Source organism: Oryzias latipes, chromosome 7 (genome assembly GCF_053564925.1).
Source record: "Oryzias latipes strain Hd-rR chromosome 7, Olatipes_Hd-rR_3.1".
Classification (NCBI taxonomy): domain Eukaryota; kingdom Metazoa; phylum Chordata; class Actinopteri; order Beloniformes; family Adrianichthyidae; genus Oryzias; species Oryzias latipes.
In genome coordinates, this window is record NC_136243.1 from 15,016,087 (window position 1) to 15,038,292 (window position 22,206).

Consider the following 22,206-nt stretch of genomic DNA (forward strand, 5'->3'; position numbering starts at 1 on the left):
GCAGCACCCGGAGTATGCAGCCCAAAGCATGGGCATATACTATTAATACCGATGATGAAGCGCTTTGTGCCGCCAGGAGTGAGCTCACGTTAAACTCTGTTGTTTTGCCTCCTGTTGGAAGTCATTCAGGCACCCTAGTGCGCATGTTTTCTTGGATAACAGGGCTGATTTGGGCAATACTGACTGTGACAGACCAAGTCCATATATTTGTATTTCCATATTGTTGGGACAGCAGAGCCACCAGAGGCTGCTTTGTGGGTTTCAACGCCTTTGTTGTGGGTGTGTGCGTGTGTGTGTGTGTGTGTGTGGGGGGGGGGGGGGGGGGGGGGGGGGGCAGAACAGAGTCGAGTCCTGCCTCACTTGCCAACTTGGATGTAAAAATGAAGCGTAAAGGCGCAAATGTTTTGGAAGAGCAAACAGACCTTGAGCTGCTGTCTGCAGCACCATCAATAACCTGAGGAGCTGAAGGTGTGGCCCCACGGTTACCTGCCTGTTTTAGTCTTGTTTGCAAAGGCTTTGCATTCTTTCGTGCATGTTTGCGCACACTCAGCGCGCCACAGACAAAATAGCATAGTTTTAACACCGCGACGCAACCATACGTTATTGTCTGCAGTCGGCAAAATCAAGATGAAGCACTGCGTTTGAAGTGCACTGGAAGGAAGAAACAACAGCAAAGCAAGACAAAATATAGTAGAGAGTGAGAAGGACTGAGGGGGTAGAGGGTGAGTGCAGTGATAAGAGGAGCTGCCCGGACCCTGACAGATAGACGCACCAGATGGATGACTCTTATCTGGGAGATCACAGAGTGCGCGCTCACGCCTGGCCCCTGTTAGAGGGAGCCATGATCACACTAGACAGATGAATGTGCCTAACCCAAGCAATCACACTTCGCAAATACTGTAGAGCCATTCACACAAGTACGCGTGCACGACATCTTTACGCACAAAAGCGCTTGACAGAGCGAACAGATTGCAGCGCCTTTATCACCTTCGTCGCCCCGACATTGAAATTCACCTGGAGTCTGGTGTCTCACGTATGCGTGCGTGCGCGCGTGCGCGGGGGGGGGGGTGCAGGAGCAAACTGAAAGGGTGTGAGGAGAGATAAGAGAATTCAATTTGTATTCAAGATGCGGCGCAAGCGCATGTGGTGTTTGCGCTTCAACGCCCACATGCGCACGTTAGCTGCGATACATTCTCACCCTTTGAGTTGTGCAGTTTTTTTTCCCTCTCGCTGATTCTCTCTGGGCCCCGGAAGTATGACGGAAGGGCCCTTCTGCCGGTCGTGCACACACAGGTGAGGTTAAGACGAAGCTGCACCTTAGTACATCCTGAAAATAAACACCGTTTTGGAGCGTTTTTACGCTGCGGCACTTAAATGGCTATTGCCAAAGGGTGCTGACAGATTTGTTAACGCGCAAGAACTGCGCTCTCCTTTCAATTTGAACACGACCCCCACCCCTTTCTCTCCCACCACACACCCCCTTGTTATGAAGCAGGGACACTTTTTCGACAGCTGTATTGTATTTTATAGCAGTGGAGGAGGCCAGTCTTGTCTTCCCGGCAGATGGGCGGCTGGCTGGCTGGCCCCGCGGACACGTGGCGCGTTGGATAAGTGCAGACTGGAGGCTGCACGCACAAGCCCCGCGCGCCTGCATACTTCTCTGTGTGCCAGAGCAGTCACCTCACTTGCGATTCAGTGCGAGGTGAGCAGGCTGTGACTGGAATGAGTGCCACGTATGCGCCCTTCATGTCAAAAGTGCTCTGCATATCTGCTCTCCTTTGATAATCAGCGGGGTGTGAGGCTGGAGGATGACAGGCGGCACCTGTTCCCTTTCTTACATTTGGATGTTTACATTTTTCTTGCCTGTGGGGGTAAATCGAGCCTATAAACTGCTGGTGGGGTTCTGACTAAAAAGGATAGAAGATAATGCTTATATATTTTTTCCTTCTCCCAATTTCCTCCGGGATCACTGCAGTCAGTCCATTTGTAATCCAGATCAGACTTTGAGGTGCAGACATGTTCAGACACTTTTCACTTCTCCAGGAAAGAAACCAGGGGTTGTTTTTCTTCAAAGGGGCAGAATTGTCATGATGAATGTGTCTGTAGAAACACGATTCATCCAGTGCCTGTGACCTACAGGGATAAACGCTCACCTACTGTTTCCCCTCTCCAATCCATCTCTAGACTAAGCTCTTTGTGAGCCAAGAAAGAAAAAAACAACACTCTTTTTTGTCTTCTAATCTCCATGAAGTAAAATCCATCCATCACGCATGAAAAAAAGACATCTCCTGCCACTAATTTCTATCTCCTCGCGTTCACAGCAAATCTATACCTGCTCCTGAGAACGAGGTCTACAAGTCGAGGCACTGATGTGTGAAGGTTGGGATAAAGATAGACGCTGAAAGAAACAGATGACGTCAGAGGAACCGGGCCAGGGTTCTGGTGTCCATGCGGCCAAAGTTTAGAGCGCACGGAAACCTGAACTCGGCACACTCCTGTGACTCACTTCCTCTGCTGGAAACAGAGGGGATGCCTCCTGCGGGGCGGGAAACAAAAGAGTCCCTCCTTGTTACACTTTGACACGGCTGCCTCTTCATCACATGTGGACGACACCCAAAGCTTTTGTTGTGCGTGACGCGCAAGCGTGCGCATCCACGGATTCATTAACCTTCACACATCTTCACTTCTCCCGCCGCGTTTATTTACTGTCCCGTCGCTCTGAATGCACTTCCCCTTCTTCTTTTGTTTGCCCCCCCCCCCCACCACCACCACCCCGCACCCCTGCGTCACAGCTGTCCCTGAAGCCCCCAGTATGATGAAAAGCGCTCAAAAAGCTGTTTGAATTTCAAGCTCAAGCCTCAGTTCACATGATGATTCCCCCTTTACATTGAGGCGCCCGCGCCCCCCACCATCCCCGGCTTGCTTTGTCACTGTTGTCATGAGCGCAGGAGCCACCCAGGGAGGAATCCCTGGAATCTTTTTCGGGTGACTTGGCTCTCATGTGGCGCTTGGAGAGGCATGGTGATACCCAGAAGCAGATCCCCTGCCTCTCTTATAATAGTGAATGGCAGTCCAGCTCATGTATAAGAATAGTGTGTGACACTCAGAGTGATTTAGGGGAAAGCATTTTTATAAAAGAGTCCCCATTCAGTTTCATCTTCTAGATGAGAGACAGAGAATAAAAGACATTTCGGACTTGGAGATGTTAATAATTCCCGGCACTGACGGGGTTAATCATACCCATATGGTGTACCAAGAGGTTTGGCCCAATGCTGCTGTGGGCCAACAGGAGAGGGAAGGCTGGGTGGGGGCAGAACAGAAGGGAGAGGACAGCGGGGCAGATCTCTCTACCAACACCTGCACCTGGTCACTTGGTTCTCATTCAGCCACGCAGCGAAGTCTCTTCACCGATTCACTGGATCCACACCTAGATCACATCACGGATGACACAAATACTGGCTTAAACTTTTAGAGAGAGTACTGTGGAAAAAACGGGAGTCTGGTGTCATTCTTTTGTTGCGCTCCGCAGAGGAATGCCTTCGGCTAGAAGCGGCTGATCAAGCGTCGTTGTTTTCCTCCCCTTTCTTTTTTTCTCTCAAGAGGAATTTTCTGACCTATCGGATTGTTTTGTGCCAGCGGAGATCCGCTGAAGGAGATCTTTCCAGTCCAGTTCGGACGCGTAAAACGGTAACATCCCTCAAGTTTTTCTTTGGAACAGAGCAAGGAAAAGAAAGATAAACGAAAGGTAGGGCTTTTAACTAACTTTTAAGACACCTTTAGTTACTGTAGCTTTAGTCTGAATGGTGGAGGGCTTTCAGAGTGCACATTTGTTCGGTTCCTATTTCTGGATGTTGAGTTCACAGGTAAGTGCGCGCTCTTATAAGCTTCAAAAGAACGAATAAAAATAAACCCTGTAATTATTTAAATATGAGAGCAGAGATGTGGCTCACGCTAGAATCTAAGAAAATCAGAATTCCACACTAAAAAGTGGGATCTGGAACACATGCTTCTGTTGAAAAAGCTTATTTTCTTAGGATGCTATGCATCTTAGATGATTACCAAACTATTCCTTTTTAAATTCCTTCATAAACACATGAAATGTTTGAAGACTTTCATCTGCTAAAAATGTGTGCAGTTACATGTTGGATTTAGAGAAAAGAAACTAAAGTCCCTTTGTACGTAAATCTGGCATCTGAGAGGGAAAAAAAAGTCTTTTTAAGGTGTTGCCAGGATTTCCTCTGATTCAGATTTTTTAAGTCTCACCGTGCCAGCTTCATAGTAATGTTCAGATCTGTCTTGGGAGCACATGCATGTCACGCCCAGAAATTTTGTGAAATCACACTTTTTTTTTAAGTCCCTAAAAGCCCTCATTGTAGGCCTATGCCATGTGTGCCAAAGGCCACAGCTGCAAGGATGCCACGAAGAGAAAAGAAGGAAAAAAAAAACCTGGGGGATAAGTTATTGCTCAACCAAAGCACACCTTCAGAAAGACAATTTAATGGATGTTATGGACTCAGCTTTTAGTATTCATAATTTATATGGGATCCTCTCCAGCAAAGTGCAAATGCATAATGAATGCTTGAGTTAAGGTCCAACAGTTAGGCTACATTTCAACACCCCTAAACTGTCAGGAATTGTTTGAGCGAGTATACCTGCTTCTTTGAACTGTCATGTTTTTCACTCATCAGCTCCTCAGAGTCTACAGACGTGCTTTGCTGAAAGAGTGAAGGTAGAGCCAGGGGGGAATCATTGATTGGCATCTGCTTCTTATTTCTGTAGAGGTTTCTGTGAAAAACATGTATGCATAAATGAGTGTAACATGTCCACGAAGGCCAGAAAATATTGATCTCCATCTTTTTTTTCCTTCTTCCTGAGGAGCATGCGCTCACAAGTACCATTTTGCAGTCGTAACACACACCTCCCTACATTTACACTCTAAATAAATAATGAGGCTGTCATATTTTCCAAAAGCAGGTGCAAAGATTTGGACATTGTTTTTTGCTGCCAAACGGTGCGTCTCTTCTTGAAAAGCTGCAGGCCAAACGTCTGATCAGGGAGATCAGAGAGTATCCAAGCCTGTCCGTTTTTGGTCTCTTTTTTTGTTCTCATGAGACATGCTACAATAATTTCCACTCCTCTTTCTTCTTTTGTCCAGATTTTGTGGGCTACCTGCATGACTGTTACCATGACAGCATCTGGAGCCCAGCTCCTCCTGTTGGCCCTGTGTGTTTACAGAGGCTGGGGCCTGCAGTCTCCTCCACGGGTCCGTCTCTCCTTCAAAGGTGAGTTCCAGCGTGTAAAGGGAAAAGTCATCTTCCCACTTCCTGGAAGTTGAGTTTTGTCCCGCTAGGTCATTTCCACACGGCTTTCTTTCCTTTCCTTACATACGTAAGGAGTGTATTTCCTGCTGCATGCCAAACAGTAAAACACCGGAAACAAAAGGGGGATGTTGGTTAGAATATGCTCGTCCACTCGAGCAAAGTTTGACCCCACACCCAAAAACCTGCAAGCACCAAAGCCTGATCTGTCAGCAAGATGGAAGCATCTTGACCTCAATTAAAAGGTCAAAACTATGTTTTAAAATGTCAGCTATAAACCCATGATTTTTTTCTTTTGTTGGTATTTGGGATTTTCCTGTGCTGTCAGCTCCTGTCCTTTTTCCTCTGATACCAGATAGTAGCCTCTGAAATATCAGGAAGACACCTTTGATCCAGCGCAGACAGGATGATTACAGTCATCCCTGTCCCCCTGTCACTTCACTCTGTGAATGGGCAGACTACGAAGAATGAGCGGGGGGAAATTAGAGGTGTGGGTTGGTCTTTATAATATTCTGGAGCTCTTTTATGTGCAGCCGAGTCGAAATGCTTTGGTCACAGGTCGAGTCTGGGCAATGTTGGGTGTCTTATCTTGTCAAAGTGCGGTCGGTGATTGACTGATAAACATTTTATGATCTTGCCATCTGAGGCAGATTAGACCACGTCATGAGATCTGCGGTTGATAACAGCTGGCGGGCTACGTGCCGTGCTGTTTTGGTTTCATCTGATTTTTGAAACAGCTGTTGGTGGCGGCTGCACACAAGAGAGAGTGCTCCATTTGAGAGGAACCGCTCGGCGTTTTTTCGTGCGACCTTTAACACTAATCCCCGCAGAGTAAACAGCTTACAAGTGCCGGTTTTTAGCAGCACTCGTGTGCAAAGTCGATTCCTGAAATAATTTGTGAGGTTTGAACTTTTTGGACACTCTGAGCGAGCTGTCATAATCAGATTAACTGAAATTGTTTAAAGCATATGTGAGGATTTAGGAAGGGGGGTGGTGGTCACTCTGACACAGAACTCAATCACCCTCCCCCCCCAATGCCAAACAAAAAAAAGTCTCCAAGTGTTTTCTGCAAGGATTTATTGTTCATTGTTTGTGACAGCGAGCCTCTTTGTTCCCTGAGGCGCCTCTGGAGGAGCTTTGGAGCTGCAGGACATGAGATGTGAGCTAAGGGACACTGGGGGGACATTTGAGACCTGGTGAGGACTCCTATGCCATTCCCTTTCCCCGTCCAGTTACCATTACACACTTCTAGAGGCTGTACCTTGCCATAGAATTAGTCTGCATTGCTAGAGAGCAGAAGGTGCAGCGTAACTAAAGCCGTGTTTCAGAATGTCATGCCTTCACGGGGCTGTCACCAGTTTGTGGAACTGGAGGTGAGTCTGGGAGTCTGGGAGCGCTCATTAGTGCCTCGGTGACATTATGTTGTCAAGTGTTAACATGAGAGTTGGCTTCGTGCTGGACATCCTTCCGCCTGTTTTCTTCTCGGTGTCAGAATCCTGTCAGAGGATAAGTGTTTGTTGAATGTTTACCAGATGATGTCTGAACATTGTTTGCTATTTCGGGAGAATACAGACATGAGTGGGGGTGTGGTGTTTCCACATTTAGCCTGTACAGTGAATCCACTATGGCCCGGTGGAGCCTGGCCTGTGGGTTTGTTATCCTGTGTTTACCTCCTGGGACACAGAACCGTACCTCATCCCACCTCCGAGACTCCGTCCCGTGTTGTCCGGAGATCTGATTGCATTGCTTATTTTAGTGGCACCTTGACTGCATCCTGTTAACTCTGGCCTCAAAAGGCACATAGCGGAGGCTTTGATGTAAATAGAGATTGCGCTTCCTCTTGATTCCCTGTAAGCCTGCTTCTGAGGGTCTCGGCTGACATTTGTCATTTTTTAAGCCTGTCTCCATTCAAGCGCCTCGACTCTGTCCCTGTGTGCACATATGATGGTCAGTGCATTTTCTCAGATGAATACGAACTTAATAGTGTTGACTCAACTGTGACTTTTATAAAGTACGGCGTTCCTCTAGGGTTGATTCTGGGGGCGTCAAAATCTCCACAATTCAAAATCTACACATATTTAAACTGCAATGCATCAAAGCGCTTTATCAATGAAAAAAAAAAAATAAAGCTTGATGTATGATTTTGGTTATATTTCTGCTGCTACAACACTTTTGGTCTTTGCTGATGTTACAAACCTCTATTTCTGACAGAAATACCAACGTTCTATAAAACAAATTAAACAATGACCTACAGATCTATTCCAAATGGCTCAAAATAAATAATTTATCACTTGATATAAGTAAATCACATTTTGTGTTATTTGCTGAAGATAAAATATGAATGAAATTAACATATTGAGAATTATATTATATGGATTAATCACAAATTGGGATGGAAAAAATCCATTGGGCATGTATGCAACAAAATAGCTAAATCCATTGGAATAATTTTTTTAATGCAACCAAAATATATATTAAACCTATATTACAGTCTGCTTTATCCTTACTTAACATATTGCAACATTACTTGGGCATGCACCTTTACTAGCTAAAATCTCTCTTTTACAAATGGAAATAGTGGGCCATTTTTCAGTAAGCTGAAGTTACTTAACATCCAGGATTTCAATCCTCTGTTATCATGTATGTATTTAGTGCAGTTTATATTACCAACTGGCCTCCATATATAAAAAAAATTACTTTACTCATAATCATAAAATTCACCATTCAATGAGACAGTCTCTCAAAGTACACCTATAAAAAATTGAGGAAAATTATCTATCTATAAAATATATACCATGGACCTAAATCATGCATAACTCACACTGATCTTCTATACAACACAAAGTCTTTGTTGTGATAATTGCAAATTAACCCTTGTTCTATCCAAGGCACTTTAACGTTGAGAGTTGGGTCATCTAGACCCACTAGACAGTGCACTGAACCTTTTTTCTTCAATGTTTTGTGAACCTCACTGGTGTCCATGGATTACATGAAATCTTTCCACCTTTATCCACCTTTGTCATGGTAGGGAGAACACGTCAATGTAAGGGTGGGGTCATCTAAGATAGCACAAGGGTTAAAGAGTTTGTGTTGTAAAGAGTTTGTGTATGTATAAGTGGCCTCAACAAAAAGCCTTTCTGGCTGTTTCCACCTCCCTGCACCTTTCACTGCTGTATAAAATGTAAATACTTTAGTTTTATTCTCTGTTATCTCTTTTTGCGTTTTTGCCACATGTGCTAAAAAGATATAATAACATGAGTTACTGCAGCATTCTTATGCCTCAAAACTGAAGCAGTAAATGGTTGGACTTTTGCTCTTTTCCTTTTTTTTTGCATTAAAATGAAAATGGTTCAATCAAAGCTTTCAGGAGAACAAAAAAAAACAACTGAAAACATTTTCCACTGTACATGTTTTAACAGGTCACGCTCTGCTGAGCACAAACCTGAACTTAACAATTAGTCGTGAGTTCCACTGACCGTGTTTCCTAAGGGACCAACTCTACAGGGCAAGCAGTGCCTTAAAACCAATCAGACTAGCAGGACACATAAAATATTGAGATCTTAAAAGCAAATATGTTTCTCTGAATGCTCCACATTGGGTTACATTTAATCAGTGACACACATATTCAGCCCCAAAAAAAGCAGTTTGAAGTGTATTGAGTCAGAAACTGTTAGTTTTTCCATATCAATGTGCACTGCTGCTTTTTCACATTGTGGCTCTTGGAACACATTTTTCCACACAGAACTTATGGACACAAGGGCAGCACGACCCTTCAGTTTCTCCTTCAACACCAGTGACTACCGCATCCTCCATATGGATCAGGATCAGGGCCGTCTGTACCTGGGCAGCCGGGAATACCTTGTGGCTCTGGACATGCACAATGTCAACAAGGAGCCACTCATAGTGCGTACTAATTCTAAAGGCTTGATTCTTAAATCCAGTCTGCTATTTGGCATGCGCTTTTAAACCTTTAAGTGCCATGATCCTTAAAGTTTTTTTTCCCCTGCAGATCCACTGGCCTGCATCTTCTACAAGAAAGGGAGAATGTCAGATGACAGGAAAGGGTAGACAGGTGGGATTGTCTGTTCACATCCTGTTCTTTCAAAAACCCTCTTTCAGGACTGCAATGTTTGAATACCGTTTCTCTCCTTTGTCCAGGGCGAATGCGCCAACTTTGTGCGATTGATTGAGCCGTGGAACCGCACCCACCTCTACACCTGTGGAACGGGAGCATACAAACCCATCTGCACGTTCATCAGCAGGGGTTGGAGGGCAGAGGTGAAACGGGCATTTACAGCTCCCAGAGTGGGATTTACAGCAAAAATCCCCCGGCAGTATAGACCTGGAAAGCTGTTCCCTGCTAAATATTTCAGGATTACAAACTGGGACACTGATTTGTTTATGATTTCGCTCTGCTCCATCGCTCCATCTTAACGGGCTATTTATATGCATAGTCTGTGTTCAGTCAGAAGAAATGAAGAGGAACAAAGTAAAAGGGCTGTCTGATTTTATTTAAACAAACTTTAGACACGCACGCTACACTATTTTTTTTTTTTGGATAAAGTTTTCCCATAATTTCTTTCATAGCTTTTGAAGCAGCTTTTTAGTTGTGTTCAAATGCACATTTGATGACTTTTCCTTTTGCATCATCATGTACCTTCATGATTTAAACCTGCACAGGCAGGAATGCAAAAACAAATAAAGACCTCGGGCTGTGTCAGTAGCAGGAGACAGATGTAACGCCATGTTAACAACAGATCTAAACAGACAAGTGGGATGTCAGAAATAAGAAGACTTTGTAATAAGTAACACCAGTAATATGAATCTAGCAACATTGTAGACAGATTTGTATCCGCAGCAAATAATTTTGTATCCGTGGTATTATTTATTTTGAACTAGTGGTAAACATTCTAAAATCGAATGTATTTTTTTCTGTGAGGTTGCAACTTTTTTTGCACAGTTGATTAAACTTAAAAGGAAACATTTTGGCACAAAATATGCTTTGATTTGAACCAATACACTGAAGGTTTGCCCCTCATTCCCTGTAATTAACTGGAGTTATTATGTAAATATTATTATGTAAATAATGGTAAGTGAGTTCTTTCTCATCGTTAGCTTTCCTGCTGGATTTCTGACACAAATTGATGAAAAACTGTCTCTTATGTGGGGAGTAAAACTTCCTCAGAAATGTTATTTTTTTGGCCAAAAGTAATCAAAACGACTTGTAAAGTACAAACTATAATTTGCAAATCATGCACATCTTTACCCTTTTTGGATATGCAAGCAATCTGGTCACTTCAGTTTTTTCCAAACCCCTTTATGTAAATTACAAGTGACCAATAATTTCAGATGGATGATAAGATAACACAAAAAAATCCAAGTTTCTTTTCTTTTAAACAACCACAAAGTCGTGAAAGAAAAATCACTTCTATTTCACTTTTATATTGATCAATTCTGCTGCATTTTTATCACAAATTTTGGTGCTCCTCCACTGTAATAATGTATCAAAACTAACACATTACGTAGTTCAAATACAACAACCTTATTGCTTAGCCAATGTGCACTGAGGACACATCACTTGATAAAGGATGCAGATATCCTTTCATCTTCTTTTGCATTTCTTTTAACCTAGAATTGTTTTTACTGCAGTTAGAGTCATGCTCAGCCCTTCATGCAGCAATGGGGTAGTTGAGTGTATTGCTCATGGGTGCCCTAGATAGCTGTGGGCCTCAGGTACTGCATACCTTTATCTGCTTGTAAAACCCACCTCTGTTTCATAGCTGTTGACAGTTTTTCCTGGAGGCGTCTTCTTTAATCATTTTCATTTAAATGCCATCTATTATATATAAAATCATACAATTTTTTCATTATAGTTCATATTATTACATGCAGCTTAGTTGATTTGAGAGTTTAAACTAAGGCGATCTCTGCAGATTGTTTTTAACTTTCATTCTGCTCTGTAAAATAGCCATGAAGTTTTCCAGTCCTTTTTTTCTTTTAGAAGAATATCTGCGTGTACTTTTGTAACCTCTGCAAATCTGCCCCCGCAGGACTACCTGTTTAGGCTGGTGCCTGGGTATGGGGATTCAGGGAAGGGAAAATGCTCGTACGATCCCAAACAGGAGAGCGTTGCAGTCCTGATCAGTAAGATGCCCCATTAGAAGAGAGAAAAAGACAGAATCCTCTCAAATTTCTCTGTGTAACAATGGCTTTCTGCTCTGTTCTTAGATAGTAATCTATATGCAGGAGTGCATATTGACTTCATGAGCACAGATGCTGCTCTGTTTAGGACCATGGGAGGCAGAGCAGCGATCAGGACAGAGCAGTATGATTCCAGGTGGCTGAACGGTGAGTAAGCGTGGGTGTGAAGAAGTAACTGCTGATGATTACAGGTTATAGTTCCTCTCTTTTTTTTTGACAACCACTTGTCTCAATCCCTTCTCTGCCTATCTGTTTTTATCCTCCAGAGCCTGTGTTTATTCAGATCCAACAGATCCCTGACAGCGCAGAAAAAAACGATGACAAACTTTACTTCTTCTTCCGTGAGAAGAGTCTCGACTCCACTGGGGGGGCCAGCCCCACCGTTTTAGCCAGGGTGGGGAGAGTGTGCATGGTAAGAACAACTGAAAATACATCCAGAAAGCAAAAAAGCACATGCAATGATAAACTCAATTTCTGTCCTGTAGAATGATGAAGGAGGGCAGAAGTCCCTGGTGAACCGCTGGACCACCTTCCTAAAGGCTCGGCTCATCTGCTCTGTTATAGGAGACGATGGGGTGGAGACCAGATTTGATGAACTACGTAAAGTCCTACAGCATTTCAACCTTTTTTGGATGCAAAGTGAATCCAGGTTGGCCAAAATGTGTCTTACTTGTACACGATTTTGCTTTTAGGGGACGTGTTCATTCAGCCAACGCAGGACGAACGAAACCCCATGGTGTATGCTCTCTTCACCACAGCGGGGTGAGTCATTTTGACACACTTAATTGGTAAATTCATTCCTCAGCCAACCTAACCCAACATTTTTGTGGCCAATTTATGCTTTAATTTCATGGGTTGGGTGCAAACTATCTTTTTCTTCATTTTCTTACCTCGTTTTTCTCTGCTCAAGCTCCGTGTTTAAGGGCTCAGCAGTCTGCGTGTACTCCATGGCTGACATCCGCAATGTTTTTAACGGACCTTTTGCCCATAAACATGGACATAATTATCAATGGACAGAGTACACTGGCAAGATTCCCTACCCTCGGCCTGGAACAGTAGGTCTTAAATTTGTTTCCACAGAGATTCCATTAAATTGGGGATAAACTCTTCCATGACGTTTTACCTCCTTCTGTCCTATTGCCCAGTGTCCAGGAGGAACTTTCACTCCAGGCATCACCTCCTCCAAGAATTTTTCAGATGAAGCAGTCAATTTCATCAGGGCCCATCCCCTCATGTTTCATCCAGTTTATCCTGTCCACCGGCGCCCCCTGGTGGTAAGAACGGCAGTGGACTATCGCTACACTGCCCTGGTGGTGGATCAGGTGGACGCTGTGGATGGGCGCTATGAGGTGCTCTTTTTGGGCACAGGTGAGACCCAACAAGGTTTGAGTAAAGTATACTTTTTTTTTTTAGTAAAACCCTTTTAATTTGGAACTTGATAAATCTCTTTTACAGATCGAGGCACTGTTCAGAAAGTTATTGTCCTGCCTAAAGACCCAACAACCATGGAGGAACTGACTCTAGAGGAAGTGGAGGTTTTTCGGGTATGTCTTTGCTTTCGCCTTAAAGCGGCAGAATGCCAGCAGAAACATGAGATGAACTATTTCTTTGTGTTGATTTATAGAGCAGAGCCCCAGTCAAAACAATGAAGATCTCCTCGAAAAGAGTAAGTCTGCTGTTGTAATAAATGCCTCACAGCAGGTTTTGCAGCTGTTTCACAGCTTGGCTGAGTTGTTTGTTTGTGTCTCCGCAGCAACAGCTGTATGTGTCGTCGGACGCTGGGCTGACGCAGGTGTCGCTGCACCGCTGCGACGTCTACGGCCGGGCTTGCTCTGACTGCTGTCTGGCTCGCGACCCCTACTGCGCTTGGGACGGAGAGAGCTGCTCTGCCTTCACCCCTTCCACCAAAAGGTCAGGGAGGACTCACATTCTCGCACTTCTTTAAAGCTGTATTGCATCCTGACAGAGTCATAAAAAAATACCTTTTTGATTTTGCATCAGGAGGAGCAGAAGACAAGATGTCAAACATGGAGATCCTCTGAGACAGTGCAGGGGCTTCAATGCCAAAGGTGCGATCTCTAAAACGTTTGGTAACAGTCTTTCATTTTCATGTTCACTTTTCTCTTTTTGGACGTGTTTACAGGAGAGAAACGTCTGAAAGAGACGGTGCAGTTTGGTGTGGAGGGCAGCAGCACTTTCCTGGAGTGTCAGCCTCGCTCCCCTCAGGCCACAGTGAAGTGGCTCTTCCAGAGAGAAGGAAAGAGGAAAGTGGTGAGGAAAATCTGTCCTTTCATGCCAAAAAAAACCCAAAAAACTTTCACCTCATTCTAAACCTTCTAAAGCAAACTGAGAAGTGATACTGAAATTCATGGTAAAACCATGATTTTAGAAAAAGGTTATTTATGCATAAAACAGTTCTTGTTAAAACATTTTTTAATCAATTAATATATTTAGGTTAATCTGGATTTTAGGCACTAATTAAAAAACAAGATAAATGTTCAGTTTTTAACCATAAAGATCAAACAAACTGATAATTTATGACAATGTGTGTGACAAATAAATCAAAGTTAAAAAATATATTAAGCAAAATGTAATCTTTGATGCATCACCAAATGATCAACTCTGCACTTTTATTCAGGTCACATGTCACACGCCTTTGATGAGCTTCTCCATTGAAAAAAAACACCTGATTTTAAATATTAATGCATCAAACCGTTTAAAAATTCCAACTGATCATCAAAGGCAGATCTTTGTGAGACACATACTAATCACAAGAAGCACAACAGGCCTGTTAAAAAACAAGAAAAAATCTCAGAACCTGCTTTTCGTCACCAAAAAGTTAACTGTGGCTTTGTATTTCAGAAAATAAAGATAATGTAACATACCGATATATTTATATACGTGCTGAAGAAAACCAGTTAATTTGAAAGGGAATGCAAATAACAAATAAATAAACTGTAAAAATACATTCAAATTTTTGAATACATAAAGAATTGAGCAAAAATTGTAAGTTACATGTGATATTAAAAATTAGCTAACATTTACTTGAGTAATCTATTGTTGACCTCCTGAAATGTGCTCATAAATTTCCCCAATTATAAATAAATGCCTCTTTTAAAAAGATTACATAATCCAAAATGATAAATTTTTGGATTTTATGAGTTTTCAAACATTTGAGATGGATACATCCACGAATGTAAGCTGCTTTAGATGTTATTTTCATGTGAATTAACTTTATATTATTTTATATTAATTTCACTTTTGACATGTGAGCAACCATGTATTTACACTATTTTAAATAGTAAAAATATTTTATTTTTTAATCTTTTAAATTTGTAAATTTAAGGTTTTTGAAAAAAATCTTTGGTCTTTGGGTTTTTTAGTTTTTTTTTATACTGAACATTACTGTTTCATTACTGTTTTCAATACTTATTGGAAACCACTGAAAGCCACATTTTATTAGTGTATGTCAATAGTTGCATTAACCTGATATTTTTAGCAATTAATCAAAGTAAAAGGTTTCTTCTTTTTAAATCCCTCAATGAGACAAAAAGATCGGTGTGAGTTTTGTTGTTTCTTATTTTCTTTGCAGCTGAACCGAGCTGGAGGAGTTCTGAAGACCAACCACGGCATCCTGCTGAAGTCTCTCAATCAGTCAGATGCCGGTCTCTACCACTGCCTCGCCACTGAAAACAACTTCAAACACACGCTGGCTCGTGTGGCTTTGCGCATCCTCGACCGAGACATTGTCCTAGCACTCACCGCTCAAGATGAGGATGAGGAGCTGAAAACTCGCCAGGCGCCAGCCTACCCACGCCTGCCGGACTCTCCCACTCCATTTTCCCCGGAGATTAGACTAATCAACCAGTACTGCCAGACCTACTGGGAACCGGACAACACCAAACAACAGCAACAGCGCAAACGCACCAGCCGCAGGCACACAGAGAGCCAAGACCAGGGGCTCGGTTAGAACCTTGAACACCACCTGACTCGGGCCTGAATGGACTTTATTATGCTGAACTTTTCATTTTAAACATGTTGAGGTGTGACTTCCACTTATCACGTTACTGATGACATGTCTCTTTTTCGGTAAAGTGTTGATGGCTTTACAGGTGTCAGCCCTGAAACATGCATTTAAAATAAAGTTTACACAACTGATGACCACAAGCTAAACATTATGCGTCTGTGAATGCCAAAAAGCAACTTTATTATCATGTAAAGTCACTGTGGTTAAAAAAAAAAATACTAAGATAAATGAATAGTCAAACATGGAGGCTGCTCAGTGAAATAAAACACACTTTTCATAAAAGTTTGGAAAGAATCTGACAAAAACGCATAAGTATTGTGTACATTGTTGCATTAAAACATCCAAAAAACAGGTTTGCTTTCTTTCAAGAATCCTAAAAATGTAATATATTGATTGTGGATATAATATATGTGTTCATGACCTGTTCTACCATTGTATTGTATGAAGCGTATACTGACATAAATGCATATTTTGCATGCATATTGCTGTTTTTGCAAGTTGTACAATTGACTGTTGTTCCGTTTTCAGACTTGCCATGTTGCGATCTTTGTGAGGTGTAATGTATTCTGTTAAGCTAATTCCATTGGATGTAGATGTATAATGTTCGCCTCAGTGTCCTGTGCTTTTGTGAGCTATAGTGTGTGAATATTGAAGATGTGTGTAGCATACAGTGTTCTTCCAGTTATGCACTTTGTTGGTGGTGGCATTTGAGGGAAACAGGGATCTTTGCACAAAAAAATCTCTTTTTTATGTACAGTGTGTTATAAACTGGGTAATGAAACTGGCTTAGCAGTGCATTGATGGTGTTCATATTTTGCAGATTTACAAAGTAAATATGTACAATAAGAGCGAACAAAAAAAACTTTAGAAACTTTTCCTTAGAATTCTGGTAAAATGCATTCTGTATAAAACTTCACAGTCCTCAGTGTTAAATCTTCCCTTTTAATTCATAAAATACCAAATAATTGAGTCACAATTACTAAAAGTCAAATAGGTGAATAAAATAAGTGTTGGATATATGTCAAATAGACTTGGTTCATCATGATCATAGGAAACAGCTTTTCATCTTCAAAATCATGACCCAAAAAGTTGCTCTACTTGTGGCCCTTTGAGACATTTAAAATCTTTAAAAATAAGTTTTGGAAATTAATATGGATAGAACCATATTTAGGGGGTTTGAGACATGCTGTTTTTATTTTCGGAAAAGGAAGTGAATCCTACAGTGGAACATGGTGGTTGGTGGGACTATAAAAAAGATCCTGAAAATATTTTAAAGAATACTGTGAGCAGCTTTAAAGCATCTGCTGGTCTGGATCTTTGTGAAGGACAAAGACTAGAATTTTATCTTAAATGTCTGCAAGAACAGCTAGCTTAACTGTACCCACCCACGTGCCATTACACTTGTGTGTATATCCACTTAATCACCGACATGCCTTTAATACATACACTATATTGCCAAAAATAGTCGCTTCTCTGCTTGGACATAGATGAATTGAAGGGACATTGCTTCCACAAATCATTGGGTTTAATTGGAGGTTGGACCATTTTTTTCAAAATGAAGCTACCTTCACATCGCCCTCTGTAACACATGTTCACGTGACCACTTTTAATGAAAAGTCTGTGGAAATGCATGTAAATGCATGTTTTGGACTACCGTGTTAAAAACTCTCCCATTCGTGCATAGCTGTAATATTTTCAAGTCCATTTTCATGCTCTACATACAAAACGCGCGGTCAATGAACCAGCATTGCAAGTTAAACCAGGTTGAACTTTGACCAATGAGGGACTCAGATTTGGTAGTGACGTTTGGATGCCATCCCTTTTAATTCACACAAGTACAAACCGTTTGAAAATTGATCACAGAGCAGAAATGATCATGTTTTGTGCACGGCTGGAATTCTATGACATATAGACTTTCATATGTCGGAATAGAGCCGGAAAAGAAAAAGTCTGGAGTAAGATTCAAAGGATTTGCACCGCTTCAACATTTTGCACCAAGCCTTTCCCAACTGTGGGTGGCAGACATGCACTAGTAAAAAGCAGCAAAAGAAAAAGAAGAAGAAGAAGCCCCTCCCTACTAGTCCAGTGTGAACCCCATGGGCCAAATCTGCATTAAAGAACCCACGTTTAGCAGGTTCTTGGAGGTACATCACATGCCCGATGTGTCCGTAGCTTAACAGGTTTTACCACCAATGGGAAGGCTTTTCACAAGGGTTAATGGGAATGTTTGAATATTTTTCCAGAAGTACATTTGTCCAGTCAGACACTACTGTTGAACAATTATTGGCTCACAGTTTTCTCTCTAATTCACCCCAAGGCGTTTTATTAGGTTGAGGCCAGTCAAGTTCCTCTACACCGAATTCCTCATCCACGTTTTCATGCTCCTTGATTTCTGCACTGGTGTGTGGACATGTTAAAACAGAAAAAGGTCTTCTCCAATTGGTTTTCACAAAACGGAAAGCATGGAATTGTCAAAAAATCTTCTAAATATTGAAATATTGAGAAATTCTTTTTCTTAGAACAGAGGAGACAAGCTCAGCTCATGAAAAAACAACCCCACCACCAAACTTCATACATGGAGAGAACTCTTCAAAACTCTTGTAGCGGTACGGTATCTGATTTACGGTGTGTGGTTTGGGTGCAGATGCTGAGTCATGGAAACACATTCAATGAAGTTTCCCCCCGGTTTTGAACTAATTTGAAATCGGACGTTTGGAGGTTTGTAGGTCACAAATTTGGCAACCTCTGCGCACATCACATCAGTAGGAAACCCACCACCCATTTGCTGTTCGCTTCCACTTGGTCATAATATCCAGCAGCATGAAGGTTTAACAACTGTACCTGTTGCACAGGTATCAACCTATCCCATTGCGCCCCATGAGATCACTGCTAACCTGAGAACGATCCATTCTTTCCCACCCAATTACAAAAACAGTCTGCATTTATGAGTCGATGACCTTATACACCTGTTGTCATGGAAATGGCTAAAAACACCTACATTTAATTTTGCAATGAGTGAGTAAATACTTTTGGCAATGTGAGTACATATACATGAGTCATAGTCCAGTTTGAAATACGCGAGTCTGTGCCGAATTCATTGTATTTAACAGTTAAAAAGTAAAGAAGACACAAAAACCATCAACGTAAGATCAGTCATCCCATTCTTCATCGTCATCATCATCATCTCCTCCCTCATCTTCACTTTCATCTGAAAAGTGAGGACATAAAAATGTTACATTTGTCTTCTTCTGACAGCTCAAGTCAAGCACGTATGTGATCACAGCAGTTGATTTCCAGCATTTACCAGAGGAATGGATGACTTTACTCCTCTTCTGCATGACCATCATGAGAGCACCCACAATGCCCGGGGCCGGTTCTGCCGCCGCAGGTGGAGCTGGATCAGAGTTCTCCACCTGTATCAGAGAGGGAGGATTAAACAGAATTTTTATAAATCTTAAAATTAATAAATAAGTAAATTAAACATGGAAATCTGAAAACTGATTATCTTTTGTATTTCTTGGAAAAAAATAACCTTTTTGAGACTTTTCCCTAGTCGGATCTGGTCAAGCAGCGCTCCTCTGCCTTCTCCTCCCGCAGACGTCTGTGCAGGTTGTGGGGAATCAAAACTTGGTGGAGGAGGTGGAAAATCTGAAGGAATGGGGGTTTGAGGAGGTGGAGGTGGGGGTGGTGGAGGCGGTGGTGGAGGTCCCCCTCCCCCTCCCCTGGTGGGTGCTGATGGGACAGGGGGAGGAACCCCCATGGAGCGTTTGTTTGATGATGATGGTGGTGGGGGTGGTGGCATGATGTGGGAGGACACTTGGAATGAGGCACCCTGTTTTGAGGAGGGTGGAGCCTGCGGAGGGGGTGGGGGTAGGCCCCCTCGGCTTGATGGAGGCGGAGGTGGCAGGCCCCCACGTGGTGGAGGTGGATTTGGAGTCGGGCTCCCCCGCTGGGATTGACCTGGGAGCGGTGGTAGAGGGCCGGAGCGACCTCGAGGGGGCGGAGGGGCTGGAGCGGAAGACCCAGAGCCGGGCAGAGGAGGCAGGGCTCCCTGTCTGCCATGTGGAGGTGGTGGAGGTGCAGCAGCTGGTAGAACATGTGAGTTATGCATTTAGCAGAGGCTCTGAAAATGATCAAACGATCAAACATATGCATCCAACCTGCTCTGTTTGCCTCCTGTTGGACAGCTTCAATTCCCCCGGACTGCTCAATGACATTATAGATGAGCTGGGAGGTCTTCTCGTCCTTGAGGTCAGCTTCACTAATGCCCGCCTGGGAGAACAGCTTCAGCAGATTAGGGTCAATGTTATTGGGGTCCCATCCAACATGCGACACATGCCTGGCAGAGAGGAGAGCAGGAATAAACAGACAGCAACACATGAGTACCTCTAAAGACTCCATTTCTTACGTAAACCCGCTGGGAGCTCCTATGTCTGCCTTGGACAGTTTAGGACCTTTTTTCTTGCTTTTCTTGCTTTTCTTATTATTAATAACTACAGCTGTAGCAGCAGGGGGTGGAGGCATGGTGCGATAACGTGAAGACTGGATGTCTGGGTTTTGGATGTCCACTGTTGCCATGTGAAAGGAACCGTGGTTACCAGCTGCTGCTTTTTAGAAAGAAATTCCAATTAAGACACTATCATATATTTATTTAATTTGAAAAAAAAATATTGAAACCACAATTTGAAATTGAATTTGAAAAAAGACACCTTTGTCAGGAGGAACTGGAGGCAAGGAACCTCGATCTACAACAAAACAGAGGAGAAAAAATGATATTCTGAAATGCAGGAGGAATTTATCCAAAAATAGTGTAAAAAATGTGTATTTACCAGGCGTCGGTAGGGGGCGCTGTTTCTTATCTGTCAACAGGAAAAAAAATTCAGGCCACCAAAAACACTTGAATGAGTGCAAACTGTTTCTTTCAGTATTTTAACAACAAAAAATCTTACCATATAACTTAAAAACACAGAATTTGTAAATATTCAAACATGCATTTACTTTATTTGCCACTTTCCTCTGAGCCCCGGATAAAAACAGAAGTTCAGTTCATCGGAAATGCAAATCAGGCACAAACTTGTCGCGTTCATGATTCTATCTGATAATCCCCACAGAAGAGATGCTGACCTTGACGGTTGTTTCTTTGACTGATTTTCTCCACAACGGCATTTTGGAAAATTTCTGCTTCGCCTTCATCTGAGAAGTTCAGCCCCACTTGACAATCCTTCAATGAGTTTACACAAGCCGATGCATTAAACCACCCCACAAGGTAGAAGATTATGATTTAAGAAGGGCAGATCAACGAGCACTTACATCTGCAGTGAAGGTGTGAAAAAACGTCCGTGGAGTGGAGTAAATGATTTGGTTGTACAGCTCCTGCTCCCAAACCATTTTCTCTGTCTGAGGGAGCAAATGATGGATGTGTCAGTTAGTGACCCTAGTGCTCAGCAGGCCTTGAAAAGGGGAACCTGGTTATCACGACTGGATCTTCAGAGCACAGTGAGCCTCTGACTGACCTTCATGTCAAACATTCGGATGAAGTAGGAGCGCTGAGGGTTGTCTTTGACAAAGCAAACCACCCCGGTGTGCTGCATACTCCACATGGTTGGACTGTGAGGGAGAGCCATGAACAGCTGAGCCACTGCAGTGGCCATGGACTAAACACACAAATAAGGGACCGATTAAAAACTGTTCACAGCCGATAAGACTCCCAAGAGCATTTCATTGCAGTCCTCATGTAAATTTCCAGTTGCGTGACGATTATCTTCCTCCTCATCGTTAGTTAGGTTCAATGGCATTCTTTATTTTCCACTGCAAACGATGAAACACTTTACATTGAGAGCATGTTCAAATGTTAAGCTTTCATTGAGAATATTTACTTTTGCAGCTAACAAACACAAAGCAACATCTTCCACACTGTGAGACTCAACCCAACATGGTTTCTAATTCTGACGGCAGGGGAAGAATCGTTTTAGCTACCATTTCCTGTAAGGGCCACCCTCTTTTTCACAACTCAATGCTAGAATATAATTCAAACAAAAAAAGGAATTTTATTTTAGAGAAATATACATGTACTCTTGCTAGTGTTTACTTTTTTTTCCGAGGAATTATCTAAAATAAAAGAAAAGATCAGTGGAGGTAAAATTAAAAAAAGTATTCTCAAAAGCCTCAGTGCTGAGCTGCAACTATGCTCTTAAATTTAGGATGTGATGTTTAATCATCCTTGAAATAGCAGATAGAAGTGATATGGACATTTTTTGAGTGTCAGCTATAAAAGGTCTTAGGCCTTAACCCCTCATTTTCACAGATGAGACAGAGTGTATTAGGTCATTTCAGAACTTACTGAACATCTTCTTCCCAGCAGCTCCTCCAGCTTCTCATTCTCTTGTTGGCTCAACAGAGAGCTTCGGTTGCTCTCAGTCTTACTTTTAGATCCACGGCTCATGATGCCTCTTAAAAAAGATCCACTTTATCTGAAATCTGCATGTATCTTGTTTAAAAAAAAGCAGCCCTGCAGTCGCTAAGAGAATGGCCTCTTCGGTTAACTTTGCAATCAAGGAAGTTTCTCTTCTCTGTTTTGAACGCAGCTCAAAGCAGGAAATGAACAACCGCACTTCTCTAACCCCCACTTTTCTTCTTCGCTTGGGCATAAATGAACGTGCT

At 42.5% G+C, this 22,206-nt stretch overlaps 2 protein-coding genes across 4 annotated transcripts; one reads left to right on the forward strand and one right to left on the reverse strand.

The window, feature by feature from the left end:
- The first annotated feature begins 1,530 nt into the window (after nt 1-1,530).
- On the forward strand, nt 1,531-16,331 carry LOC101166872 (semaphorin-3F). 2 transcript variants are annotated; one of them, XM_011477468.4, is made up of 19 exons: nt 1,531-1,702; nt 2,322-3,745; nt 5,156-5,282; nt 9,061-9,221; nt 9,328-9,390; nt 9,477-9,596; nt 11,369-11,462; nt 11,547-11,666; nt 11,786-11,931; nt 12,005-12,119; nt 12,212-12,281; nt 12,430-12,574; nt 12,665-12,887; nt 12,975-13,063; nt 13,144-13,185; nt 13,273-13,430; nt 13,521-13,588; nt 13,663-13,790; nt 15,112-16,331. In XM_011477468.4, exons 3-19 carry the CDS (start codon nt 5,174-5,176, stop codon nt 15,487-15,489), a joined length of 2,229 nt encoding a protein of 742 aa, XP_011475770.1. In that variant the 5' UTR covers nt 1,531-1,702; nt 2,322-3,745; nt 5,156-5,173; the 3' UTR covers nt 15,490-16,331. The 2 variants fall into 2 exon arrangements, with proteins under 2 accessions (XP_011475770.1, XP_078805953.1); XM_078949827.1 differs by lacking the exon at nt 1,531-1,702 and having other exon boundaries at nt 3,664-3,863.
- On the reverse strand, nt 15,695-22,125 carry wasb (WASP actin nucleation promoting factor b). 2 transcript variants are annotated; one of them, XM_011477467.3, is made up of 11 exons: nt 21,887-22,125; nt 21,060-21,200; nt 20,857-20,943; nt 20,671-20,767; nt 20,376-20,405; nt 20,256-20,291; nt 19,955-20,150; nt 19,707-19,885; nt 19,079-19,632; nt 18,851-18,959; nt 15,695-18,754 (listed from the first exon to the last, which is right to left on the reverse strand). In XM_011477467.3, exons 1-11 carry the CDS (start codon nt 21,986-21,988, stop codon nt 18,696-18,698), a joined length of 1,590 nt encoding a protein of 529 aa, XP_011475769.1. In that variant the 5' UTR covers nt 21,989-22,125; the 3' UTR covers nt 15,695-18,695. The 2 variants fall into 2 exon arrangements, with proteins under 2 accessions (XP_011475769.1, XP_004070987.1); XM_004070939.5 differs by having other exon boundaries at nt 19,955-20,153.
- Between the last annotated feature and the right edge of the window lie 81 nt (nt 22,126-22,206).